General features: G+C 22.0%; 5 protein-coding genes across 19 annotated transcripts; 3 read left to right on the top strand and 2 right to left on the bottom strand.

Moving 5' to 3' along the window:
- Positions 1-2,231: 2,231 nt before the first annotated feature.
- Positions 2,232-4,590, top strand: LOC107996794 (uncharacterized). Of its 2 annotated transcripts, XM_062071022.1 has the most exons (7): positions 2,232-2,934; positions 3,024-3,210; positions 3,352-3,480; positions 3,544-3,729; positions 3,803-4,067; positions 4,148-4,334; positions 4,412-4,590. In XM_062071022.1, the coding sequence occupies exons 1-7, from the start codon at positions 2,811-2,813 to the stop codon at positions 4,486-4,488; spliced, it is 1,155 nt and encodes a 384-aa protein (XP_061927006.1). In that variant the 5' UTR covers positions 2,232-2,810; the 3' UTR covers positions 4,489-4,590. The 2 variants fall into 2 exon arrangements, with proteins under 2 accessions (XP_061927006.1, XP_061927007.1); XM_062071023.1 differs by lacking the exon at positions 3,352-3,480.
- Positions 4,575-5,814, bottom strand: LOC107996795 (uncharacterized). 5 transcript variants are annotated; one of them, XM_062071028.1, is made up of 3 exons: positions 5,679-5,814; positions 4,917-5,055; positions 4,575-4,846 (listed from the first exon to the last, which is right to left on the bottom strand). In XM_062071028.1, the coding sequence occupies exons 2-3, from the start codon at positions 5,050-5,052 to the stop codon at positions 4,614-4,616; spliced, it is 369 nt and encodes a 122-aa protein (XP_061927012.1). In that variant the 5' UTR covers positions 5,053-5,055; positions 5,679-5,814; the 3' UTR covers positions 4,575-4,613. The 5 variants fall into 5 exon arrangements, with proteins under 5 accessions (XP_061927012.1, XP_016910512.1, XP_061927010.1 ...); XM_017055023.3 differs by having other exon boundaries at positions 5,601-5,738; XM_062071026.1 differs by lacking the exon at positions 5,679-5,814 and adding an exon at positions 5,239-5,311.
- Positions 5,723-12,475, top strand: LOC107996793 (glucose-6-phosphate 1-dehydrogenase). Of its 8 annotated transcripts, none has more exons than XM_017055017.3 (7): positions 5,723-5,865; positions 10,162-10,286; positions 10,374-10,741; positions 10,827-11,425; positions 11,555-11,760; positions 11,840-12,000; positions 12,079-12,475. In XM_017055017.3, exons 1-7 carry the CDS (start codon positions 5,850-5,852, stop codon positions 12,167-12,169), a joined length of 1,566 nt encoding a protein of 521 aa, XP_016910506.1. In that variant the 5' UTR covers positions 5,723-5,849; the 3' UTR covers positions 12,170-12,475. The 8 variants fall into 8 exon arrangements, with proteins under 8 accessions (XP_016910506.1, XP_016910507.1, XP_016910508.1 ...); XM_017055018.3 differs by lacking the exon at positions 5,723-5,865 and adding an exon at positions 7,901-8,636; XM_017055019.3 differs by lacking the exon at positions 5,723-5,865 and adding an exon at positions 7,906-8,532.
- Positions 12,476-13,609: 1,134 nt separating this feature from the next.
- On the bottom strand, positions 13,610-17,275 carry LOC107996796 (striatin-interacting protein 1). 3 transcript variants are annotated; one of them, XM_017055024.2, is made up of 11 exons: positions 17,135-17,275; positions 16,700-16,816; positions 16,349-16,632; positions 15,782-16,274; positions 15,497-15,710; positions 15,261-15,415; positions 14,937-15,181; positions 14,591-14,818; positions 14,323-14,494; positions 14,047-14,251; positions 13,610-13,934 (listed from the first exon to the last, which is right to left on the bottom strand). In XM_017055024.2, the coding sequence occupies exons 1-11, from the start codon at positions 17,219-17,221 to the stop codon at positions 13,669-13,671; spliced, it is 2,466 nt and encodes an 821-aa protein (XP_016910513.1). In that variant the 5' UTR covers positions 17,222-17,275; the 3' UTR covers positions 13,610-13,668. The 3 variants fall into 3 exon arrangements, with proteins under 3 accessions (XP_016910513.1, XP_016910515.1, XP_028522052.1); XM_017055026.3 differs by lacking the exon at positions 17,135-17,275 and adding an exon at positions 16,918-17,057; XM_028666251.2 differs by lacking the exon at positions 14,591-14,818.
- A 409-nt stretch (positions 17,276-17,684) lies between these two features.
- On the top strand, positions 17,685-21,700 carry LOC107996915 (protein wntless). The gene is made up of 12 exons (XM_017055247.3): positions 17,685-17,827; positions 18,155-18,342; positions 18,428-18,533; positions 18,651-18,775; positions 18,862-19,017; positions 19,099-19,276; positions 19,353-19,480; positions 19,577-19,582; positions 19,657-19,818; positions 19,895-20,122; positions 20,198-20,351; positions 20,430-21,700. The coding sequence occupies exons 1-12, from the start codon at positions 17,722-17,724 to the stop codon at positions 20,528-20,530; spliced, it is 1,638 nt and encodes a 545-aa protein (XP_016910736.1). The 5' UTR covers positions 17,685-17,721; the 3' UTR covers positions 20,531-21,700.
- Positions 21,701-22,053: the final 353 nt, after the last annotated feature.

Raw genomic sequence — 22,053 nt, 5'->3', positions numbered from 1 at the left:
ATAGTTTAAATGAATATTATTAACCAATCAATCATCAAATTATTATTAAATTTAAAATTTTTTTCACAAGAAAAAAAAAGTTTCAATTGAAAATTCCAATAAAAATTAAATCAAAATTCACGAATAGATCGAAACAGCGAATTTATCGAATTGCAAATGATCCATTTTTTATAATCACATATAAAGACTAATTAATTAGAATATCGATAAAATATCTTACTTTATTTCTCGTACAGTTTCTGTTAAATGAGTCGTTAATTATTAATACTTAACATAGGTCGACATCGATTTTTATTTGCATCTAAGTATGTCACACTTGCGAAACATATTTTTATCTTGATAAAAGAATTCCAATTTAGAATAAATTTGGATTATAAAAATGGCTTTATCTGGATTGTTTTGATATGAAATCAACGAGAAGAAACGTCGTAAATCTGAAATAAATTGAATTGCAATTATCTAAATGCTTTTCTGGGTTGCATTTATTTTTAATTTCATGATGTACAGTTTACAAGAATGACGTCAAGCAAAATATGGATGATTCGCTCTTATATATTAAAAATAATATCGATAATATATATAAATATAATAGTATATCGATGATTGGTAAATCATTCTTTTAATACGATCTAATCAATGTAATATTTTCTTTTCTACTTGTAATAGTATTTAAAAATTTTTATAATAAATTTTGCTCTAAATATTTTATTCAACTAATATTTTTTTTTATACATATTTTTTTTAGTTTATATATATTTACGTTAAATGCTAATTTTGTAATATATGTAAAATTATATACAGTTAAATTGTTAAGATGTTTAATATATCATAAAAAAAATTATATAATTATATATATCATAAATATTATATAATTCTAATCTTGCAAATTTTTTTTGCCAAATCTCTTTAATATCAAAATTTATAACATTTATGTTGTTATTAAAGAAAACATAAATTATATAATGTTTTTAAAAATTATTTATATTAATGATATTTTTGTAGTATATAAAATTATATATTCAAATTTTTAAAGAAATCTATGTATTATAAATTTATGTATTATAAAACCACTGATGATCCATATAAGAATTGCATTCCTATATTCCTAAATAATTATTATACATTTGTAAATATACAGTTTAAATCAATTAAATTACTTTATTTTAAGAATTGACTTAATTAGATGAAATGAAAGTGAAAACTAAAAATGTTAGTGAAAACTAATATTTTTTCTCAGTAAATATTGAAACAATGATCTCGATATTAATATTTTGATGCTTATTGAAAGATAAATTGATTTTTAAAACTTAAAAGAAAAGATTGAACCTGTATCACTCTTGTTTCGATTCTGACCATTTATTTCCGGTTTGTCCAAATTCAATGATAGAAGATATTGGCCAATTGCCAACAACGCTTTTGTAGCACGTTTTTCAAGCTCCTTGGGAATTACATATTCAAGACAAGAAGAAATATGTAAGAAGTTATATTTTTTTGATGATTCTTCACAGAATTGAATACTATGAAAGAGGAATTAAATATATTTCAGTCTTTGTAAAGTAAGTAATAATTTTTTTTCTCTCTTTTTTTTATATGATATACTTTATAATATCATTTAAAATACCTCATAGTATCTTAAATTAAAAATTTTAAAACAATTATGATTATGTTATTCTTTATATTCATATATCTGATATTAAAATTAAATATATACATATTACCATACAAGATTTAAGTGCAATATAATAAGAAATATATATATTGACATTTGAAATCGATGTTATACGATAGACTACTTGGTGGCGCACTAATCGAGAACTTCATCATGTTGTTGAATATTCTATGACAAACATGAAATATAAAATTATATTTGAATAATTTATGGTTTTTGAAAATTAAATATTTTCTCATATATTTAAATGATTTTGATTTTGAATAAAAAACATATTTGATAATATGAAATATTTTTATTTTACTTTGCATATTCTACAAATGTAAATTTTGATTTATTTAATTTTTTTTTAATCTTTTATTAAATAATTATCGAATAAAAGTTTCGAATAAAAGTATCGAATAAAAATTATAATATTAGTTATAATTAAATCATGAATTTATACTATTCATTAAATGAATATATGATTTGAAATCATTAATTTTTATATGAAATTTGCAATAAGAAATGTGAAGTTTGAATAATAAGAAATTCTTACTATAAAATCATTATTCGTGGCGAAGAAATTTATTAGCAAATTTTGATTGTTGCGATTATTCTATAATATGATTATTTAAAGATTTATAGATTCATTTATAAATTTTAAAGATTTTAAATGATAATAATGTTTAAAAAATGTATATATAAAGAGAATTTGTTTACATATACTATTTTTTTAGTCATATTTTAAAACTTTGTTAAAAATATTTGAAAAAGCGCCTTAATATTTTAAGTCGTTACAAATTGAAAAGTTTATTTTCAACATTCAATTCCTATAATATATAATAGAAGTAATATATTTTTGAAATTTTGCATTTGTTAAAAAAATTTAACATTTTATAAAGTGGATTTTTATTTTTTTTTATTAATGAATATGCATCAAAAAACTAATATATAGTAATTTATAGTAATTTAATATTTGACTGCATATAAATTTAAATTTTTGAACATAACATGAATTAAACAAATTATATATTGGTATAAAAAAGTATTAATATATAAAAAAATACTAATATATAAAAGTACTAATATATAATATATATATAAATAGTTTATTTATTATAATGCATATATGAAATAAATTTAAAAAAAAACGTACATTATGTTAACAATAAAAGTATATAATTTAAATATATTCTTGTTTTTTCCTATTTCTTATTTATTTGCCATTGATGGAAGTACAATATTAAAAGAATTGGGAGAAAAACAATATCATTTAATTAAAGGTATATATTATTTAATTTCATATATAAAAATAATAAATTTTATATTTTATATTTATGTTTATTATATATATGTATATATATATATATAGCAAAATCATCATTATCTCAACATGGAATTTGTTGGCAAAATGCTATTAAAACAATGAAAATTGATTGTAATAAATTAAATGATCAAGAACATTCTCTTCTTGCCTTAAAATTAACAAATTGTTTTTTAAAAGATAGTGGGCATGAGGCATATGATTGTTATCTTATTAATTCAGAATATCAACGCAGGTAAATATAATAAATATATATATATTTATTTATATATATAATATATAATAAATATTATGTAAACTAAATAAAATAATAATGAATAATAATATAAATCAATTTTATTATATTTGATAATTTTTGTATTTATTATTTTTATAGAAATTGTATTAATAATATGTCAGATAGAGCATTCAATGTATATAATGAATTTTATATACACACTATGCACATGTGTTTTTATTTAAATTATGAAGTTTGGCAAGTTCAAACTGATAACATGGTTAAACAGTAAGCTCTTTTATATATAATTATTAAAATTTTTTGAAGAAATTAATGATAATTTTTTTATAGATTATATCATGTTTCTTCTCGAATGAAAGAACAATTATTAGAAGCTTCAGAAATGCAAGAAATTATACTTGATAATCAAAAACAGAGTCTACAAATGCAAAATAAACTTTTAAATCATGGAAAAGAACTTGGTATTGTATTGAAATCTTCTTCTGAAAGTGTTAATAATTTAGTTAAAGATTTCAAGTGAGTATTTAAAAAAAATTTTTTTTCAATATAATCTTATTATAAGATAATTAAAAAATAATATTGATTACAGAGAATCTGCAAAAGATCAAAGAGAATTATTGTATGAAATCTTCTCATACTTTCGTTCTTTTCAAAATTGGATTGTTGGAGAAGTTTCTTGGTTTCAATCAATTATTTATTACATAACTAGTTGTATTTTATGTGCGTTATTTAGTTCTTCTAAAAAAACTACAGATGCAAGAATCACTCTTTTTTCAATTTTAAGTTTGAATATAGTAATAGAACGAATGTTAGTTCAATATTATAATAATATGCATTATTCTAATAACAATCAGGTAAAATAGAATTAGATTTTTAAAGTAATTTATATTAAAAAAATTACATAAAAGTAAATGATTTTTATTTTTTAATTTAGAACAATTTATTGAATACAATATGGATATGTAGAAAAGTAGTTCTTACTGTTTGTGCCATTACATTATTCTGTACATATTATTATTATAAAGATGAACAAGTAGAAAATAATAAAGCATTAAAACGTATTGAACATCAATTAAACACTATACAGAAAGTTACATCTATTTCTACTAAATATCCAATTCGTAAGTATTATTATTTTTTATAATTGATATTGTAAAAAAAAATTTATTAGAATTATTTTAATTTTTTTCATGCACAGGTTATTCTACACGATTAAGAATGAAGCATTTACAAGCACAGGCTAATAAACAGACTGATAATGAAATTTTTTCATGATATAATATTTTATTTTATATTATTAATTCATTATAATAATAGTAATATGAATTTTAATAGTGATAATAATAATGTAACAATAAAAATATTTTTTATATAATATTCTAATATTTTATTCAAAATCATTAAATATTTGGATACATATGTAAAAGATACGTTATTTGCTTATTTGTAAGTGTTTTACTATTAGGAGTAGGAACATCAACTGCTCGTAGTTTCTTTTGTATAACTGCATTTTCTAAATAGTTTTTATAACAATTATTTAAATTTTTAACAAACTTCTCACATACATTACTATCAAATGCATTTTCTTTCCAACATCCAAATAAAAGTGACATTTCAAATAAACATTTATTTTCTGAAATATATATTTATTTATTATAATATTTTTCTCAAATTTTATTGTATTGTAAAATACATCATTTTACCTGTGATATTTTTTGTACCTCCTTTAACTGAATTTTTTAAATGTAAAGGTATAATTTCTTTAAATGGTACTTTTTTTTCATTTTGAGCTGCTTTTGCATGATGTCTACTTTTAAAATATATTATATTCAATCTCATTTTCTGTAAACAAAAATATATTTAAGTTTTAAAAAATATCAAACAATATATATAAGGTTAAGAAACATGAAAATTATTACTAACTCTATTAATTAATTTTTAATCTTTTTATAAAATATTATATTTAAAATATTAGATAAATTTTATAAAAAAATATTTTTCAACTAATTATTTCATTTAATATACCTTTGATATTATTTATTTCAATACCTTTGATATTATTTATGTTTAGTAATAGATGGCGCTAAAATTACTGAAGATTAATAAATAAATTTAATAGTTAAAAATCATTGATAATATAATTTATTATTCTTATTTTTATTATTATAAATATATATTATAAATATTGTAATTTTTTTAGTACGATTTATATATTGTATAAAATTATATAAATATATGTCTTGAAAAGAAAAATTAAAAATATATAAAAAGTTTAATGAAATTTAATAATTAAGAAATAATTAAAAAATTTATTCTAAAATTAATATTCTCTACCATTTGAAAAAAATATAAATTATATTTATATAATAAGCAAAAATGATAGTAACATGAGATTAATGGACCAAAATGAGAGATAGCGGGGAACGCCAAGAAATGAGATCTTCGCGAACAGAATTTTAAAATACCAGTTGATCAGTTCACGTGTAAACCATCGCATAATGTTTTCCAGTGTAACCTTCATTTCGTGAAAGGGTTACATAGTCATTTTGACAGTATATATTTTCTATAGCACAACAGAACATTTATAAAATTATATTTTTATTTTATAATATTTTTCAAATCTTTTAATACTTATAATGGAGAAAGTAAGAAGTAAGTCTTTTATTTTTATTTATATATTATAGGTTAAATTATACTTTATTTATTTAATTTATAACATTTTTAGCTAATTTTTTTTTCAAAATTTTTTATTTTTATTAAGTTGTTAATTCGTAATATTTTGAATATATTTTTTTTATCAAATTGCATTACTTTTTTTCGAATAATATATTATAAAATCTTTTATGATAGATTTTTATATTATATAATAAAAAATAATTGAAAAAAAATGAATAACTATTTCTTTAAAATTGATATATTTATAAGCAAATTATTTTATTACGTATTGTATATAGTGCTGATTTTTCTGTTTTATTTTTATATTGTTAGTATTAAACGTATATTAAACAATTATTGCAACAAATATTTAAAAACAATGTGTTTTTTAGCATGTTACACTTTATATTTATACGAGTCATTGTAAAGCGAAATGAAAAAGTAGGTCTGTAATACCAGTTTGGCATTGGAAATGTTGCATAAATGGTAGTACAATTTAAACTTGAATATACATTCACTTTTTAAATTATTTCATATATACATTCATATATATCTGTGTATGTATGTATATATATATATATATATATATATATATGTATTTTATAATATAATATTTTATAATATAAAAATGAAATATTTAAATTAGAAATTGATTTAGAAAAATTTATTAAATCACAAATGTATGAAAAATATTAAATAAGTTAATAATAAGATTATATATATATTTGTGATTATATTAAACCATCGTAACATGTTATGAATCGCGCGATTTTATTATCACGTGTTTGCTATTGATAAATGCACGAAAAAACTTATCAATTACACATATTTTAGATTAAAATAAAATTTGTTTAGTATATATTCTTTTTATTAAAAATATATCATTTTTATGTCTTTATAAAATAAAAGTCTTATTAACAAATAAATTTTATTGTTTAATGTTTTTTATATATAGCTTATTTAGATCATAATGAAACTATTGAAAAATAATAACACAATCTTCAATATATTATAATATAAATTTAATTATTATTTTATTTATATTACGATAATATAAGAAAAAGAATTAAGAAATAATTTAACAAAAAGAAAATTTTACTATTGTTATATGATGATAAGATAATTCACAATTATTGTTAATAATTTAATAGAAAAATATATAAAAATATATAAAAATATAAAATTTAAAATATGATATATTATTATTATATAATTATATAATTATATTTATTATTATATTATATAATTATATAATTATATTTTATTTCAACATTCAAATTAATTTTTTTTCTCATTTATATTTCTTTGATCCGAATATTAATCTATTTTATTTACTATTATAAATTTGTATTTTATTTATGTATGCTTCGAGTGCATATAGTTATAATTTTGATGAAATTAATATAAATTAAAATCATTATCATATCTATAATTAAAGATCACATTTTTATTATTGTTTTGATTTTATTATTATATTGAAATATTTATTGACTATACATAAATTATATTTTTTTTAGTTAAAAATCAATATTTCAATAAATTCTATTAGAATTTCTTATTTTATTCAATGATCAATTGGACGACAACGAGTTACGAATCACTTTTTATTTGCAAAGTCATTGGTTCTCACACTTACGACATTCACACATAACTATTTTATATGTTATATGCGTACATATACATTTTATCATATTAATTATAAATTAATGTTATAAAAAATGTATTGAATATAAAACTTCAGAAACTAAGAAATAAATTTTTAGAAAATTTTATTAAATTATTTTTATTAAATTTGTAAAAAAAATAGATTAAAAGAATATTCAAGATTAAGTTTTTAATTTATTTTATATTTTATTCAAAATAAACATATGTATCTTGATATTCGTTATTAATTGAATAATTAGTCTTTGTCTATATTAAATCGACATGACCTTGACCATCAAGACAACACGTCGTTGCCTTCACTACCTGCTCAACAAGTAATATGAACTAGCAGAATATTTAAATAGCTGTTTCTTACTAATCTTAATTCAGTTTCTAATATGTCTTCGAGACTGTAATTTGAAAAAAAGAATAAATGTATATATTAAAATTAACTTAATTAAAAATTTTCATCATTATTTTTAAACCATAAGTAAATAAACATACCATAACATAAAATTATAATTTATAGAATAAAAAAGAAATTTAGTGTAACAAAAAAATAGGAATATTAATATAATTATGTAATCGTACATCGACAATGTATCATGTTTTTACAAGTTACATTTATACTTATTCCTTATAATTATATATAAAAATAAATGAAGAATAAAATTTTTATTGAAATAATTCTTAATAAATAATTTTCTTAAATATAAAATATAAATTGAAGTAAATACATAATTTAAAAGATTAAACAAGATTGAATATTTTTCATTAAGAAATAATAATAAGTAAAACAATCACATAATATAATAATCGTGTATTTTGAAACATATATAAATATGTATATATTGAAAAAAAATTTAATACGTTAAAAAGAAAAAGAAGAAATTTACAAATATCCTTGGATTTTTCAAGTATATTTATATTTCAAAATCGTGTGTGTATCTTCCTGAGCCTGTGAAATAGTCATCACATCGATCGTCACAATTAGTCTGAGTCAAACAGTTGAACTGATCGGTAGGTTTTTGGCGGTCGTTTTAGTTTTCTATCGGATCACGTTTTCGGAGAAAATTTTGGTTTTCTGCAATAAATATCATTTAAAAATTTATTAACCATGATGAGTAAGTTTTCATAAAATGTACTTATATTATTTTTTCTATTTTTTTTATTTTTTTTATTATCAGTGCATTTTTTTATGAAATGTATTAAAATATGATTTATATGATTTATATTTTTAAATATGATTTAAAAGATAAGTGATAAAAAAATTGCTTATATGATTTATAAAAGAATTTTATATAAATATATTAAAGAAAAACTAAACATAACAAATTATGTTTAAAAAAAAAGTTATTTATTTTTCAGTTTAATTATTTTGTTATCTAGTTATTAATTTATCTCTTTCTCTGCAATATAAGTCAATAAGCTACTACGTTTGAAATTTGCACTTTAATTGAAATTTTTAATTTTGAAATCTTTAATTAAGATTATATAAAAAAATTTTATGCATAATTTATATTGAATTTTTAAAATATTTGAATTTTTATTGTATAATATGATAGTTTTTTTTTTCTTTTCGTTTTTTAATATTTTTATCAATGTAATTAATAACATTTTAAGTTTTAACATATAGTAATACATTCGAGCGTTTTTTTATATTATACTTGATAATACTTTTGACGATATGAATAACTTTTTGTTGTTATATAAGATTTGTGAAAACTAGTTTGAATAATAAATGCATATTGCTAAATACACATATTGGGCATAAATTTTTTATGTTTAATGACATCAATACAATGTTAAATTTAATTTAATATTGCATTTTTATCTTTTTATTTATTTGCGTTTCTTTTAATATTTGACTAAACCAAGAAGAACTAAACCTAAGAAATTTAAAAAAAAAAAAAAATATCTTTTATATGATTCTTTATATAAATATGATAAATTTCAGTTCCTTGATTTTTTTCTATTATCTTAAATCTTTATTATATAATTACTTTACATGTTCAATAACTTATCGCATCATTTTATTTTAAACTTATCTAAGATTTGAAAGATTTAAAAAAGGAAAAGATTAAAGATTTAAAAATATTTAAAGAAAGATAAAGATAAAATTTAAAAAGAAAAAGATAGTTTTCTTTTAGAATCGGTTAATGTACAACGTAGTTTACCTTTGTAATTAAAATTCATTTAAATTTCTATTTATGTATTTAATTAATTAATTCATGATAGGAAATACATCAATTTCTATTCAACGAATCATTCGAAAGTGACTTTGTACTTTCAATTTTATTTTTCATTCGTAAATTTATTATACTATTCTTAATTTTTTTATGTTTATATTTATATTTATATTTTGAATTCAATCTTATGTGATTTTCAAATTCATTTTTTTTCCTTTTTATAAAATTGGATGAAAAATTTCACTAAAAAAAATTTTTTTTTATTATTTTATCTTGAAAGTAAATATTTTTCCAGTTATATTTAATGTTTCTTAATAAAGATGCATTATTAAATGTATAAAATTCAAATTAATTTTCACATGTTTAAATTCGTTGACTATAAATAATATAAAATAAACAAATAATTATTTTTAAATTATTTTAATACGGATAATTTTAAAATAATTTTTTTATATTTTAGAAACGTCCACTGAAGAGAGTTTGCATTTCATCAGACAGTCGCTGAAATCGGAAGAAATGGATCATCTCGAAGGAATTCATTTTGATCGAAATTATCCTCATGTATTTGTAACACTCGGAGCTTCTGTATGTAAAATTTTATTTTATTTTTTTTTCCTATATAACTATCAAAATCAAATGTTAAATCGATAAATTTAATCGACAAATCTTTAGGGTGACTTAGCAAAGAAAAAAATCTATCCAACACTATGGTGGTTGTTTAGGGATAATCTTTTACCAAAAACTACCACATTCTTTGGTTACGCACGTACAAATATGTCCGTGAATCAATTACGAGCAAAATGTCATCCATATATGAAAGTAAAATCGGATGAAGAAAAAAAATATGAAGAATTTTGGAAATTGAATTACTATATGGCTGGTCAATATGATTCGCAAAAAGGATTCGAAGTGTTGAACAATGAATTGAAGAAATATGAGGAAGGCTACAATATTACTAATAGACTGTTTTACTTGGCTTTACCACCGAATGTATTTGAAAATGTAACTGTGCACATTAGGAATGTTTGTATGAGTGATAAGTAAGTATTATTATATATTTTAAAATTGTCTTAAAATTTATATTAAGATTAACATCATATATATTAGGTATATTATTTTTTAAAGAGGATGGACCAGAGTAATTATAGAAAAACCATTCGGTCGCGATGCGGCTACGTCACAGATTTTGTCTGATCATCTCGCATCCTTATTCAGAGAAGATCAGATTTATCGTATCGATCATTATTTGGGAAAAGAAATGGTTCAAAATTTAATGACTCTACGATTTGGTAATCGAATATTCAGTCCAACATGGAATAGGGATAATGTGGCCTCTGTACAAATTACATTTAAAGAACCATTTGGTACGCAAGGAAGAGGCGGATATTTCGATGAATTTGGTATCATTAGGGATGTCATGCAGAATCATTTATTACAAATTTTATCATTGGTTGCGATGGAGAAACCAGCGTCTTGTCATCCGGATGATATACGAGATGAGAAGGTAAAAGTGTTAAAGTGCATAAAGACTTTGACGCTGGACGATGTTGTATTAGGTCAATATATTGGTGATCCTGAATCCGATGATCCTGATGCTCGACTTGGCTATTTGGATGATGCTACTGTACCTTCTGGTTCAATTACTCCCACATATTCTCTTGCTGTGTTGAAAATTAATAACGAGCGGTGGGATGGTGTTCCATTTATCCTCAAATGTGGAAAAGGTAAAATAGATATGTTAATATATAAAAAATAATTCTTAATATATATAATTTTGTTAATAACGTGAAATATTAATAATAATAATATTAATAATAATAATAATATGGAATATACAAGCATATTATCCTCAGCTTTAAACGAACGAAAGGCAGAAGTTAGAATACAATATCAAGATGTACCTGGCGATATATTTGATGGAAAAGCGAAAAGAAATGAATTGGTAATTAGAGTACAACCAGGCGAAGCATTATATATTAAAATGATGACAAAATCACCTGGTATTACATTCGATATGGAAGAAACAGAATTAGATCTTACATATGGTTCTAGGTATAAGGCAAGTTCAGAAGTATTTATATTTAAGAATATTTATGAAATTTAGGAATATTATCTTAACACATTAATTAATTATATAGGATCTAAAACTTCCGGATGCATACGAACGATTAATTTTGGATGTATTTTGTGGCTCGCAAATGCATTTCGTACGTAATGATGAACTTTCGCAAGCATGGAGAATTTTTACGCCCTTGCTTCATCAAATAGAAAACGAAAGAATTAAACCAATTCCGTATAAGTAAGTTATATTCTTAACAATTAAAAGTATTCTTATTTTTTATTTTTTCAAATAATATATTCTAATTAATTAATTTAGATATGGTTCACGAGGACCTAAAGAAGCAGATGAAATGGCAAAAGAAAATAATTTCGCTTATTATGGTTCATACAAATGGGTGAAACCATAAGTTTTTGTTATGTAATAATGTATAATTCTGTATATATATACAGAATATATACAGTATACACACACACACACACATATATATATATGTATATACAGATCACAAAGAATTGTTCCATTAATCATTATCTGTGATTATAACATTCCATATATTTAACACAAAAGTGCCTGAAATTTTGAAATTTTTATTCTGTATAAAATCTAATTTATTAGAAATCTAATTCATTTATTTTTTTGAACTAATTTTCAAATGTAAAATATAATTTACTAATTAAACTATATGCAGATAATATATATCATTTTTAGATATTATCTCAGGAAATATAATTTATAGTAAATATAAAATGTTTTATATATATATATAATATGTATATATATATATATATTATACATATATTTTTATACAACAAATGTAATTTATAGATAACTTTTTAAAAATTTTTTTAACGATTTAAAAATTACAACTTATATGTAGACTATAACTTTATTTACTTTTGACGATTTAAATGACGTCAATCACAAAAAATATCCTATACTGTGAATAAAATAATATAATCATGTAATACTTTGCGCTGAAATTATTTAAATATACATTACAATAAATAAATAAGAGAAAGTTTAATTATTCAGTCTATAATTTATATAATCTATATTTTAAATATTCAGCTATTAAATGAAATAATTCTATGACAGAAAAGCACCATATGAGTGCTTCATAAATTTTTGTATTATGAATTTATATACAATTGATTTCACTATTCATCTTTCTCTTTCTGTCTCATATAAAGAGATTACCTACACGTAACACACAGGTCAAACACGCATTACTGCCACATTTAATAATGAATAAACATATTTAATGTACAAAATTAGCAAATTTTAAAAAATGCAGTTTAAGTTAAATTAATACATTATACATATTAAGATTTATATGTTTGTAAATACCATTGTAGACTGTATCATGATAAATATTATCACTATACAATGACAAGTCACAGTAAAATAGAGTACATATAAAAATTATATAGAATATAGGAAGTTTAAATTAGTATACAATTCGCAGTTCGTTATATTATTAAAAATTAATTTACAGAAACTTATATGAACCATATTTTGAATAAATTTATCCTAGTTTTTCATAATGATTATATATATTCACTTACAACTATAATAGTAATAATAACATATTGCTATAAGCAATATACATTAAACAAATTAAATACACACAAACAAATGTAAAAAAATTACACATTATGTCATAAATTATTTTTGAAAAATCACTAGTCTCTGTGTTAAATGTTCGTTAGATTAGGACCATTCATTGTTCAATGTATACAAACCAAATATGAATTCAGTTTCCAATGCATCGATATGGCAATGTTTTTTTTGAACACTTCACAATAGTATATAATTTATAAAAACGTCAAAATTTGATCCAGGTCTATGAGTTGACGAAAATACGATTTTAATATATATATATATTATATTACACTTATTAAAAATTTAAATCTCACACGCTTCAGGATCTAATAATTCGTCCCAATTAATACTTCTTTGAAATACTTCTTGTTGTAACCATAATTCATAATGTTGTTTAAATTCATCGCTTAATTCCACGTTTACTCCGAGTACCGACGTAACAGAATTATCAACAGGTTCCATATCTTTATCTTTAGGGACATTAGTGTATCGTAGATTATTAAATCGGTCAACACAAGAACGTAATACGCATTCATCTACTTGAAAATCCCAAGGTCGTGCTTCTAAATCTAAATGAAAATAAATTACTTATAACTTATTTATATGAAATAAAAATTTTACGTTATATAAGAGATATTAAATATCTTATGAATGATATTTTTTTATTTTTTTTATTTTTACCATTTCCATAAGCCCAATCATCATTCAGACGATGTCGAACTTTTGCATAAATTGCACTGATTGTTTTCATATTAGTTTTTCGCCATTGTCGTCCTAAATACCTGGTTTGCATTTTTAGTAATTTTAAGACATATAATTGCATCATTGCATGTCTGACTTTTAATGTACGTTTTAATATAGGTGCTGATTTAAAAACGATTAACATCTGTAAATATAAATAAAAAGTTAAAATATTCATAGCAAATAAACAAAATTAATAATAAAAATAATACAAACCATAATTCTACTATGTTTCCATTTTGTCAATTTATTAAGAATACGTAATAAATTAATACAAGAAAAAACATTTCTCCATGAACATGGTGAATTGTCTCCAGTTTCAAGATTATCAAGAGATACATCTGGTTGTTCTCCAATAACACACATGGGAAAATCCAAAATAGGAATACTGTAAAAAAAAGTATATTTATAATATATATATATATATATATTTTCATTAGTTATTTTTTTAGTTTTATTTTTTTTTTTCGAAAATGAAACTTACACATTTTTAACTTTAATATAAGCTAGAATATTCTGATTTAAAAATTTTAAAACGAGTGGTATGCAATTAGCAAATACTAAATGTTGTGACATGAATTCAAATTGATATATGTGATTTAATTTAAAATGTTTCAATAAAAGAAGTAGTATAGCAGATACGGCTTTAACAATAATTTCTTTATGTCTGTTTATATCAATGGCGAGTTTCATTGATTGAAAAACGGTCATACTGAAAAAAAGATAAAGATATATACTTTAATAAATATACAATAAGAAATGATTTTAATATATCATTCCTGTGAACATTATTATGTAAATTCATAAATTCATTATTTATTAAAACTTACGGCATTTGTCCTGGTAAAACATCAGCCATAATATTAGTACTATCTGTTTTAGCTTTACTAGTAGGTGCAGCTGCTAATAAAATCTTCAGTAATGCAATCATATATTGTGGAACAAATGGTAATATAGCATGATATACAATTTCTGTTGGTGTTTGGCGAATTGGAAACCTTGGAGTACTAATAGGATTTCTAAGCATTTGTTCCTCTTTTTGAATTTGGATTTCTGCTAAAGATATATACATATGCTGTAAATATAAAAAAAGATATTTTATTATATTTTATTAAATTTTTTAAATATTAAATATATGAAAATTTTAGACTTACTCTTTTAAGTGTATTAACGCCTTCAAGTATTGGTTGTGGTAAACCTGCCAAACTTTGTCTGTCTCCTTCTAAATTGTAACCAACAAATTTTAATCTTGATACTTCCAAAAAAGTGTCCACATCCTTTTGTCTCACTTTTGGTGTCCATGGTAAACCTTTGAAAAGTATGTTAGTTTGAAATAATATTTTATATTTTTAAATAATAATCATTTTTTAAAATATAATAAAAATATTACTTTTTCCTTTAGTAAGTTGTGGAGTATCAGGTCTTACTTGAGGTTGATTATTTTCATTTTGACAATAAGTTCGTAACTGAGTTAAAACAGTTTGATTCATAAATACATTAGCTTCTCCTTCACCTTCATTATTTGCAGTATCATTTCCCATTTCTGCACCTTCATATTCCATTTCCAAGCCTGGTTCATCTAATGAACTTTGTTTCATTAAAAACTAAAAATAAGAAATGTTAAATTATAATTGTAAATTGTAAACTTTTTAAGATTTATAAAAATATAACATACTCGTCGATAAGATCTATGATTCTTTTTTTGATTTTGTGTTTCTATTAAATCTGCTGCACTGACAGGAGGAGAACTAGCTCTCATAGTCTTAGCAACTTCTAAAGTATCTTCTTGTTGCGTATCAAGACCAGCTTCTTCACGATATTGTTTTTTTAATTCTCTCAATGTATCAATTCCACCCAAAGATACCAAAATTAACTTCCATAATAATAAAAGAACTTTTTTCATTGGAAAATGTGGAGCTGCTCCACTGCAAAAATATGTTACCATACCAAGAAGTTTAACTATAAGTAATTCTTCGCCATAAGGATTTATTAAATCTTCTTTAAAAGATTCAACATTATTTTTATAAATACTATGTTTTAAATTTTTCATTTCTTCTCTCATCACTTCTGTTATAATATATAAAACTGACAAAATTACTCTTAAATCAGTGGAATCGTCAAGACTAACAGATATTTTTCTCATTGCAGAAGCAGCTCTTCTACTATTACTAAAAATTTAAAAATTTGAATTATGAAAAGATATTAACATATCAAATTTTTTTATAAGAAGAAATAAACATACGTAATTTCAATATTAAGAAGTTCAACAAATGTTGGAAAAATTCCAGCCTCATACAATAACATAACATTTTTTCTGGTCCATTCTCGTTGCTCTTCATCAGATTGTACTTCAGCCCAACAACCTTGAGCTAAATACAAAATACATCTTGCTGCCTTCATTCTTAATTGTTTATTAGAAACCTCTAATTGATCTAATAATTTGTAAATTACAGATTTTTGTTGAGCTTCTGACAAATTTTGCCACCATGGTCTTAATTTATATAATTCCATTTGTTCTTCAAATGCCTAAGAATGAATATATTTCTATTGTATTAATTTTTCGTAAAATATCTATAGAAATGCCTATACTCACTGTAAGGTTAACGTGTAATTCAGATTGTTCCGAATAACTATATAATTCTGCAATTTCATTGGCATGCTTGTCTGCATCATCATAAATGAAATCCAAATCCGTAGATTTAGATGTTTCCTGAACATAAAACAAAAAAAAATATATATATACAAATATTATTATTTTTATATTAGTTATTTCTTGATTTTAACAAAATATCAATTATAATATGTATGTACCATTTTATGAATATTTATTTCAACGATTATTATTCAGAAAAGGATATGAGACGTTATTCACGTATTGTATAATTTGATAAACAGATTTTGACAATCCAGGCATTAATCAGTAGAATACGCTTCTGTCAAAAAGGTTAGAAACGACTTGATCCACGCCGATTACCGTTATTTATTTTTGTCAGGATTTTTGCACTTAGTTGACAAAGCATTTACTCACTTCAGTACTCATAATTCGTTGCTGTAGAACTATTCGGGGAAGATCACGCTTCCCATTTCCATTTGCATCCATCGCTACGTCACGCATTTTCTAATAGTTATTGAAGATGCAGTATGTAATGCATCTCTGACTTAATTTATGAATCGATACTTTTTTTCGACTACTCGAATCATCTACAAATATTATTCTATCGATCGATGAGTTTTCTTATCGATTTAAAAAAAAAAATCGATGTGCTATAATGTGTTCGATAATTTTCAATAGTCTTCGGTATATTCAAAATTTTATTAATGAATACTTAAAATTGTAGCGATATTCCTATACTTTATAAATGTATTAGACGATTGTTGGCAACATTGAATATGAGATGATTGGTTCGCAAAATCTTTTTAGAGATTTTCACAAGAATTTCTATAAATATTGGTATGTCACAGCTTCCATTTTGAAAAGTGAAGCTACTCGAAAAGCACGTTAAACTGCTCTTCACATTACGAATAAACGCGTCTGCTTATGCGTCTTTTTTGGTGATTTTATATTTTGAATAAAAAATATTATAAACATTATAATAAATAATTATATTTAAAAAAATGCAAGGAACAATCATAGAAAATTTAAGTGGTAGAAAGCTTTCAGTACTTGTAATATTACTCGTTATCGCACAAATAATTTGTTTTTTAATAGGCGGGCTTATTGGTAAGTTAAGAAATGTCAATCATTTCAAAATTATTATAATTTTGATTTTAGTTAAATATTATATTTTTTATTTTAAATGTTTTATGAAATATAAAATTTTTTGTAAATAAATAGCTATATGTTTACATTTTAAATTATGGAAAATTTTAAATACTTATTAACTATTTGTAATCAAAATTATTGAATTAATGGATTTATTATTTTTATTTTTAAAATTTGTTATTTCAATTACTATAAATTATTACTTTTTTATTGGAATTTTAATAAAAGTATATATAACAAATAACTATTAATAATACCAATGGTCTATATATATATATGTTTTAGCTCCAACTCCAGCTAGTAGCCAAAATATACTTGGTACACCTTGCAAAGATATTCGTATAAATGGATCTGAACCTGGAGGAAGAAAATGGTTTTATTCAAGAGGAAAAGGATCTTGTATTCCTGTTGATATGAATCGATTTAGTTTTGATAATCATCATCAAGCATATCAAGTTGTATATACATTTCAGGTAATTCTATAAAATTATATTGTATTGAAAAGTATGCATTATATTTAAAAATTTAAATATATTATTTATTTTATTTATTTTACAGATGCCTGTACCTCGAAATAGCATGCAACTTGATTATTCCAGATGGCAACAAAATTTGATTGGTGTTTTACAAGTGGATATTGTATATCATAGTCAAATAGAAATTGGTGATTTATCTCTCTTTTATTGATTTCTTTTTTTAATATAAATATATTTATATAGATATAAATGTATATATATAAAATATTGTTTTATTTATGTATATTAATTATTATGTTTTATAGCTCCTAGAACTAAAATAACATTGGATGCAAGACTTGCTTACAGAAATAAAGGTGATCCAGATGATGATTGGAAACCATATGCTGCTTCTGTAGTAGAAAGAATTCTAGATTGTAGTATTGATGATGTAAATATTATTATACTTACTTGATAATATTATTATACTTGAATATAGTGAATATATATTTATTTACAAATATTTCTTTTTTGTAGGCATTGGAGCAGTATAATTATAATTGTAGCGTGGTACCATTATTTGAACTTGGATCTCTATTTCATGATTATTATCTTTTAAATATTCGTCTTCCTGCTGATACTGATAGAAATATCAATCAGGGTTTAGGACATATAACTGATTTATGGCTTACAGTAAATATATAGTATTTAAAATACTATTTTTACATTTATATAAAATTAAATTCCTAAATTAACATTTCTAATTAATTTCAGGCTATCAATCAAAATGGTGGATTTACAAAAGTATGGGTTAGTTTAAAAACTATTTATTTTCCGATTGTTTTATGTGTTCTTACTTGGTATTGGAGGCGAGTACATATGCTTTCTAGATCACCAGCTCTTTTGGAATATTTACTTTTAGCTTTAGGCATAGCTTTGTCATTTTTAAATAGTAAGTAATTATATATTAATATAATATATTTGATATATAAAAATTGATTATATTTACATAAATATAATTCTTTTAGTGCCTTTGGAATATTTAACACTTGCATATGATATGCCATTTATGCTTTTATTGGGTGATATTAGACAAGGAGTATTTTATGCAATTCTTTTATCCTTTTGGCTTGTATTTGCTGGAGAACATCTTATGGTAAAATGTTCATATTAAATTAATTTTAAAATAATTTGATTCTTATAATATATTAATGGATTTTTTCTTTTCATCCATTGTTTTTCATCATAATAGATACAGGTTTGTTATTTATAATTTATTTATATAATTGTATTTTTATGTCAGAAATATAATTTGTTTTGCTTCTCAATTAGGAAGGTGAACAAAGAAATTCTTTAAAATGTTATTGGCGTCATCTTTCTGCAGTGGGTATTGGATGTTTATCATTATTTGTATTTGATATGTGTGAACGTGGAGTACAATTACGAAATCCATTTTATTCAATTTGGGTAACAGATCTTGGGACTAAATTTGCTGTATCCTTTTACACTAAAAAAACTTTTCTTTTTATATTATAAAAATTTGAATTCCTTGACTTTAAATATAAAACAGTTATCATTTATAATTTTAGCTGGAATTTCTGCTGGCATGTACTTAATATTTTTAGCTTATATGATATGGAAAGTATTCATGAATATTAGTGCAAAAAGAGCTGCATTACCTAGCATGAGTTCAGCACGGCGTTTACACTATGAAGGTGTAATATATCGATTTAAATTTTTGATGATTGCTACACTATTGTGTGCATCCTTAACAGTTGTTGGTTTTATTCTTGGTCAGGTATTTATTCAAATTTTATATTTAAAATGTTAGAAGAAATAAATTAATGTACTAAAGTATTATATGCATACATAGGTTGCAGAAGGACAATGGAAATGGGATGAAGAATTACATTTGGAAATGACATCAGCATTTTTTACTGGTGTATATGGAATGTGGAATATTTATACCATAGCATTATTATGCTTATATGCTCCTTCACATAAACAATGGCCTATTGAACCATCTGGTAACTAAATTATATTTTCTGTATATATTTCTATATTTTTTTTATTAATTATTTATTACACTATATTTTCAATTTCAGAAAATAGTATTAGTGAAGAAATTGAATTTTCACGTTTATCCACTGATCCTAATGAAATGTTGTCTTTAACAGCATTTGCACGAAAAACAGCAGTAGAATAAATGGTATAAATTTTCTTTTTAAAAATAGAAGTGACAACCGACCAGTCAACAATTTTGTACTTAAACATAGTATAGAAAGTTATAAATATGAATTAAGAATTTTCGATATTTATAGAGAATGCAAGGACTGATAATACTCTGACAAGTAATCTTTTGATGCCAAAATTAATTATTTATTAAGAAGAATATTTTTAAAGCTTTATTTTTTTCTTTAATACATTTACTTAATATTTTATATACTTAACAATTTATTAAGTATTTTTAAGTAAAATGAATAGGGAATTATTTTATCTCTTAGATATTTTTTAATATTTTTATTACATATTATATTCATATATGATCGTACAGAATAACATATAGCTATTACTATTTTATAAAACATTCCATTTTAAATCTAAATATATTTTTTCCAATAAGATTTTTTCACATATATAAATAAAACAATTATAATAGTACTGCCATACCTACAATAATAGTCTTTAATGCACCAGTCTCTCTTTAATAATAAATACTCTCTTCCATCATTTTATAGAACATATCAATATTGGGCATTTATTCATAATTAATATTCGTTTTAATAACATAAACGCATTATAATGATAGTTATGTGATATTGAAATAGTATGTTAAATTTTTTCTGTATTATTATTATGCAAAAATCTACTTTTGGCAGTATTAAAAGTTCCTCGATAAATTTCTAATATCATATACATTTCATACAAATTTTTATTAACTTTGATGCATTATTAATATTATTAGAATTTAAGATGCATGCAACAAAGTAGACCTGAACAGAAAAAGAGTGCAATAGAATTGTAACACTTTAATAGAGTGAATTTAGTGCACATTAGTTACTTATACATAGAGTACTTATATTTGAGAGGCAGAATTAGTATTTTCTATAACTTCAATATATTCATTGAAATGTATTAATGAACAATAATATGAAACAAATTTTTGCATATTATTACTCATATTTTTAAAATAATTTCAAGAATGTGAAACATATAATATGTAATGTATTAGTATTTTAAGAATCTGAAATTTTTGTATTTATTATTGTGAATTTGGTACAGTATTCAATTGGGATATTTTTCTGTTATATATTAGATGAAATTTTATATTCGTAATTTTTATACATTTTTTAAATAAATCAATTTGTTAGAATAATTTTACTGAGTTACTAAATATTGCAGTATTATCATACATTATGTTAATTTTGTCATAATAGGTGTCTTTTGTTTTAACGTTATTAAACGTCCGTGTAAAACGCGAATTGTGCGACATTTGACTCACTGAACAATTCAATTCTTTTTCAATCGTCTTTACAATTTATTCATTCATGAGAATAATTGCTGTTTAATTGAATTTCTTCCTTATAATTTTATCAGTGTACGTGCTCATTTGATTTATTATAATATGTGTGTGATGGGTTAATTCCAAATGTCAAGTTTCTTAAAATTTAATAAATATTGAATTTTATATTATTGATTCAAAAAGGTATTTATATATTATTTATAAGT

Source organism: Apis cerana, linkage group LG2 (assembly GCF_029169275.1).
Source record: "Apis cerana isolate GH-2021 linkage group LG2, AcerK_1.0, whole genome shotgun sequence".
NCBI classification, from domain to species: domain Eukaryota; kingdom Metazoa; phylum Arthropoda; class Insecta; order Hymenoptera; family Apidae; genus Apis; species Apis cerana.
The sequence above is the reverse complement of the archived record's forward strand: the minus strand, read 5'-3'. Positions and strand labels throughout refer to the sequence as shown.

What these genes read in the sequence shown, in the direction of transcription:
- LOC107996915 (XM_017055247.3), top strand. Translation starts at nt 17,722, where the DNA reads ATGCAAGGAACAATCATAGAAAATTTAAGTGGTAGAAAGCTTTCAGTA. An exon ending in TAACTGATTTATGGCTTACA is followed by an intron (nt 19,018 to 19,098) that starts GTAAATATATAG and finishes AATTAATTTCAG; the next exon opens with GCTATCAATCAAAATGGTGG. An exon ending in AGCTTTGTCATTTTTAAATA is followed by an intron (nt 19,277 to 19,352) that starts GTAAGTAATTAT and finishes TAATTCTTTTAG; the next exon opens with TGCCTTTGGAATATTTAACA.
- LOC107996793 (XM_062071018.1), top strand. Translation starts at nt 9,932, where the DNA reads ATGAAAAATTTCACTAAAAAAAATTTTTTTTTATTATTTTATCTTGAA. An exon ending in TTTATTATTTTATCTTGAAA is followed by an intron (nt 9,981 to 10,161) that starts GTAAATATTTTT and finishes TTTATATTTTAG; the next exon opens with AAACGTCCACTGAAGAGAGT. An exon ending in TATCCTCAAATGTGGAAAAG is followed by an intron (nt 11,426 to 11,554) that starts GTAAAATAGATA and finishes TATTATCCTCAG; the next exon opens with CTTTAAACGAACGAAAGGCA.
- LOC107996794 (XM_062071022.1), top strand. Translation starts at nt 2,811, where the DNA reads ATGTTAACAATAAAAGTATATAATTTAAATATATTCTTGTTTTTTCCT. An exon ending in ACAATATCATTTAATTAAAG is followed by an intron (nt 2,935 to 3,023) that starts GTATATATTATT and finishes ATATATATATAG; the next exon opens with CAAAATCATCATTATCTCAA. An exon ending in AATTTAGTTAAAGATTTCAA is followed by an intron (nt 3,730 to 3,802) that starts GTGAGTATTTAA and finishes TATTGATTACAG; the next exon opens with AGAATCTGCAAAAGATCAAA.
- LOC107996796 (XM_017055024.2), bottom strand. Translation starts at nt 17,221, where the DNA reads ATGCGTGACGTAGCGATGGATGCAAATGGAAATGGGAAGCGTGATCTT. An exon ending in AATTACACGTTAACCTTACA is followed by an intron (nt 16,633 to 16,699) that starts GTGAGTATAGGC and finishes ATTCATTCTTAG; the next exon opens with GCATTTGAAGAACAAATGGA. An exon ending in GGAAACATAGTAGAATTATG is followed by an intron (nt 14,252 to 14,322) that starts GTTTGTATTATT and finishes TTATATTTACAG; the next exon opens with ATGTTAATCGTTTTTAAATC.
- LOC107996795 (XM_062071028.1), bottom strand. Translation starts at nt 5,052, where the DNA reads ATGAGATTGAATATAATATATTTTAAAAGTAGACATCATGCAAAAGCA. An exon ending in AGGTACAAAAAATATCACAG is followed by an intron (nt 4,847 to 4,916) that starts GTAAAATGATGT and finishes TATATATTTCAG; the next exon opens with AAAATAAATGTTTATTTGAA.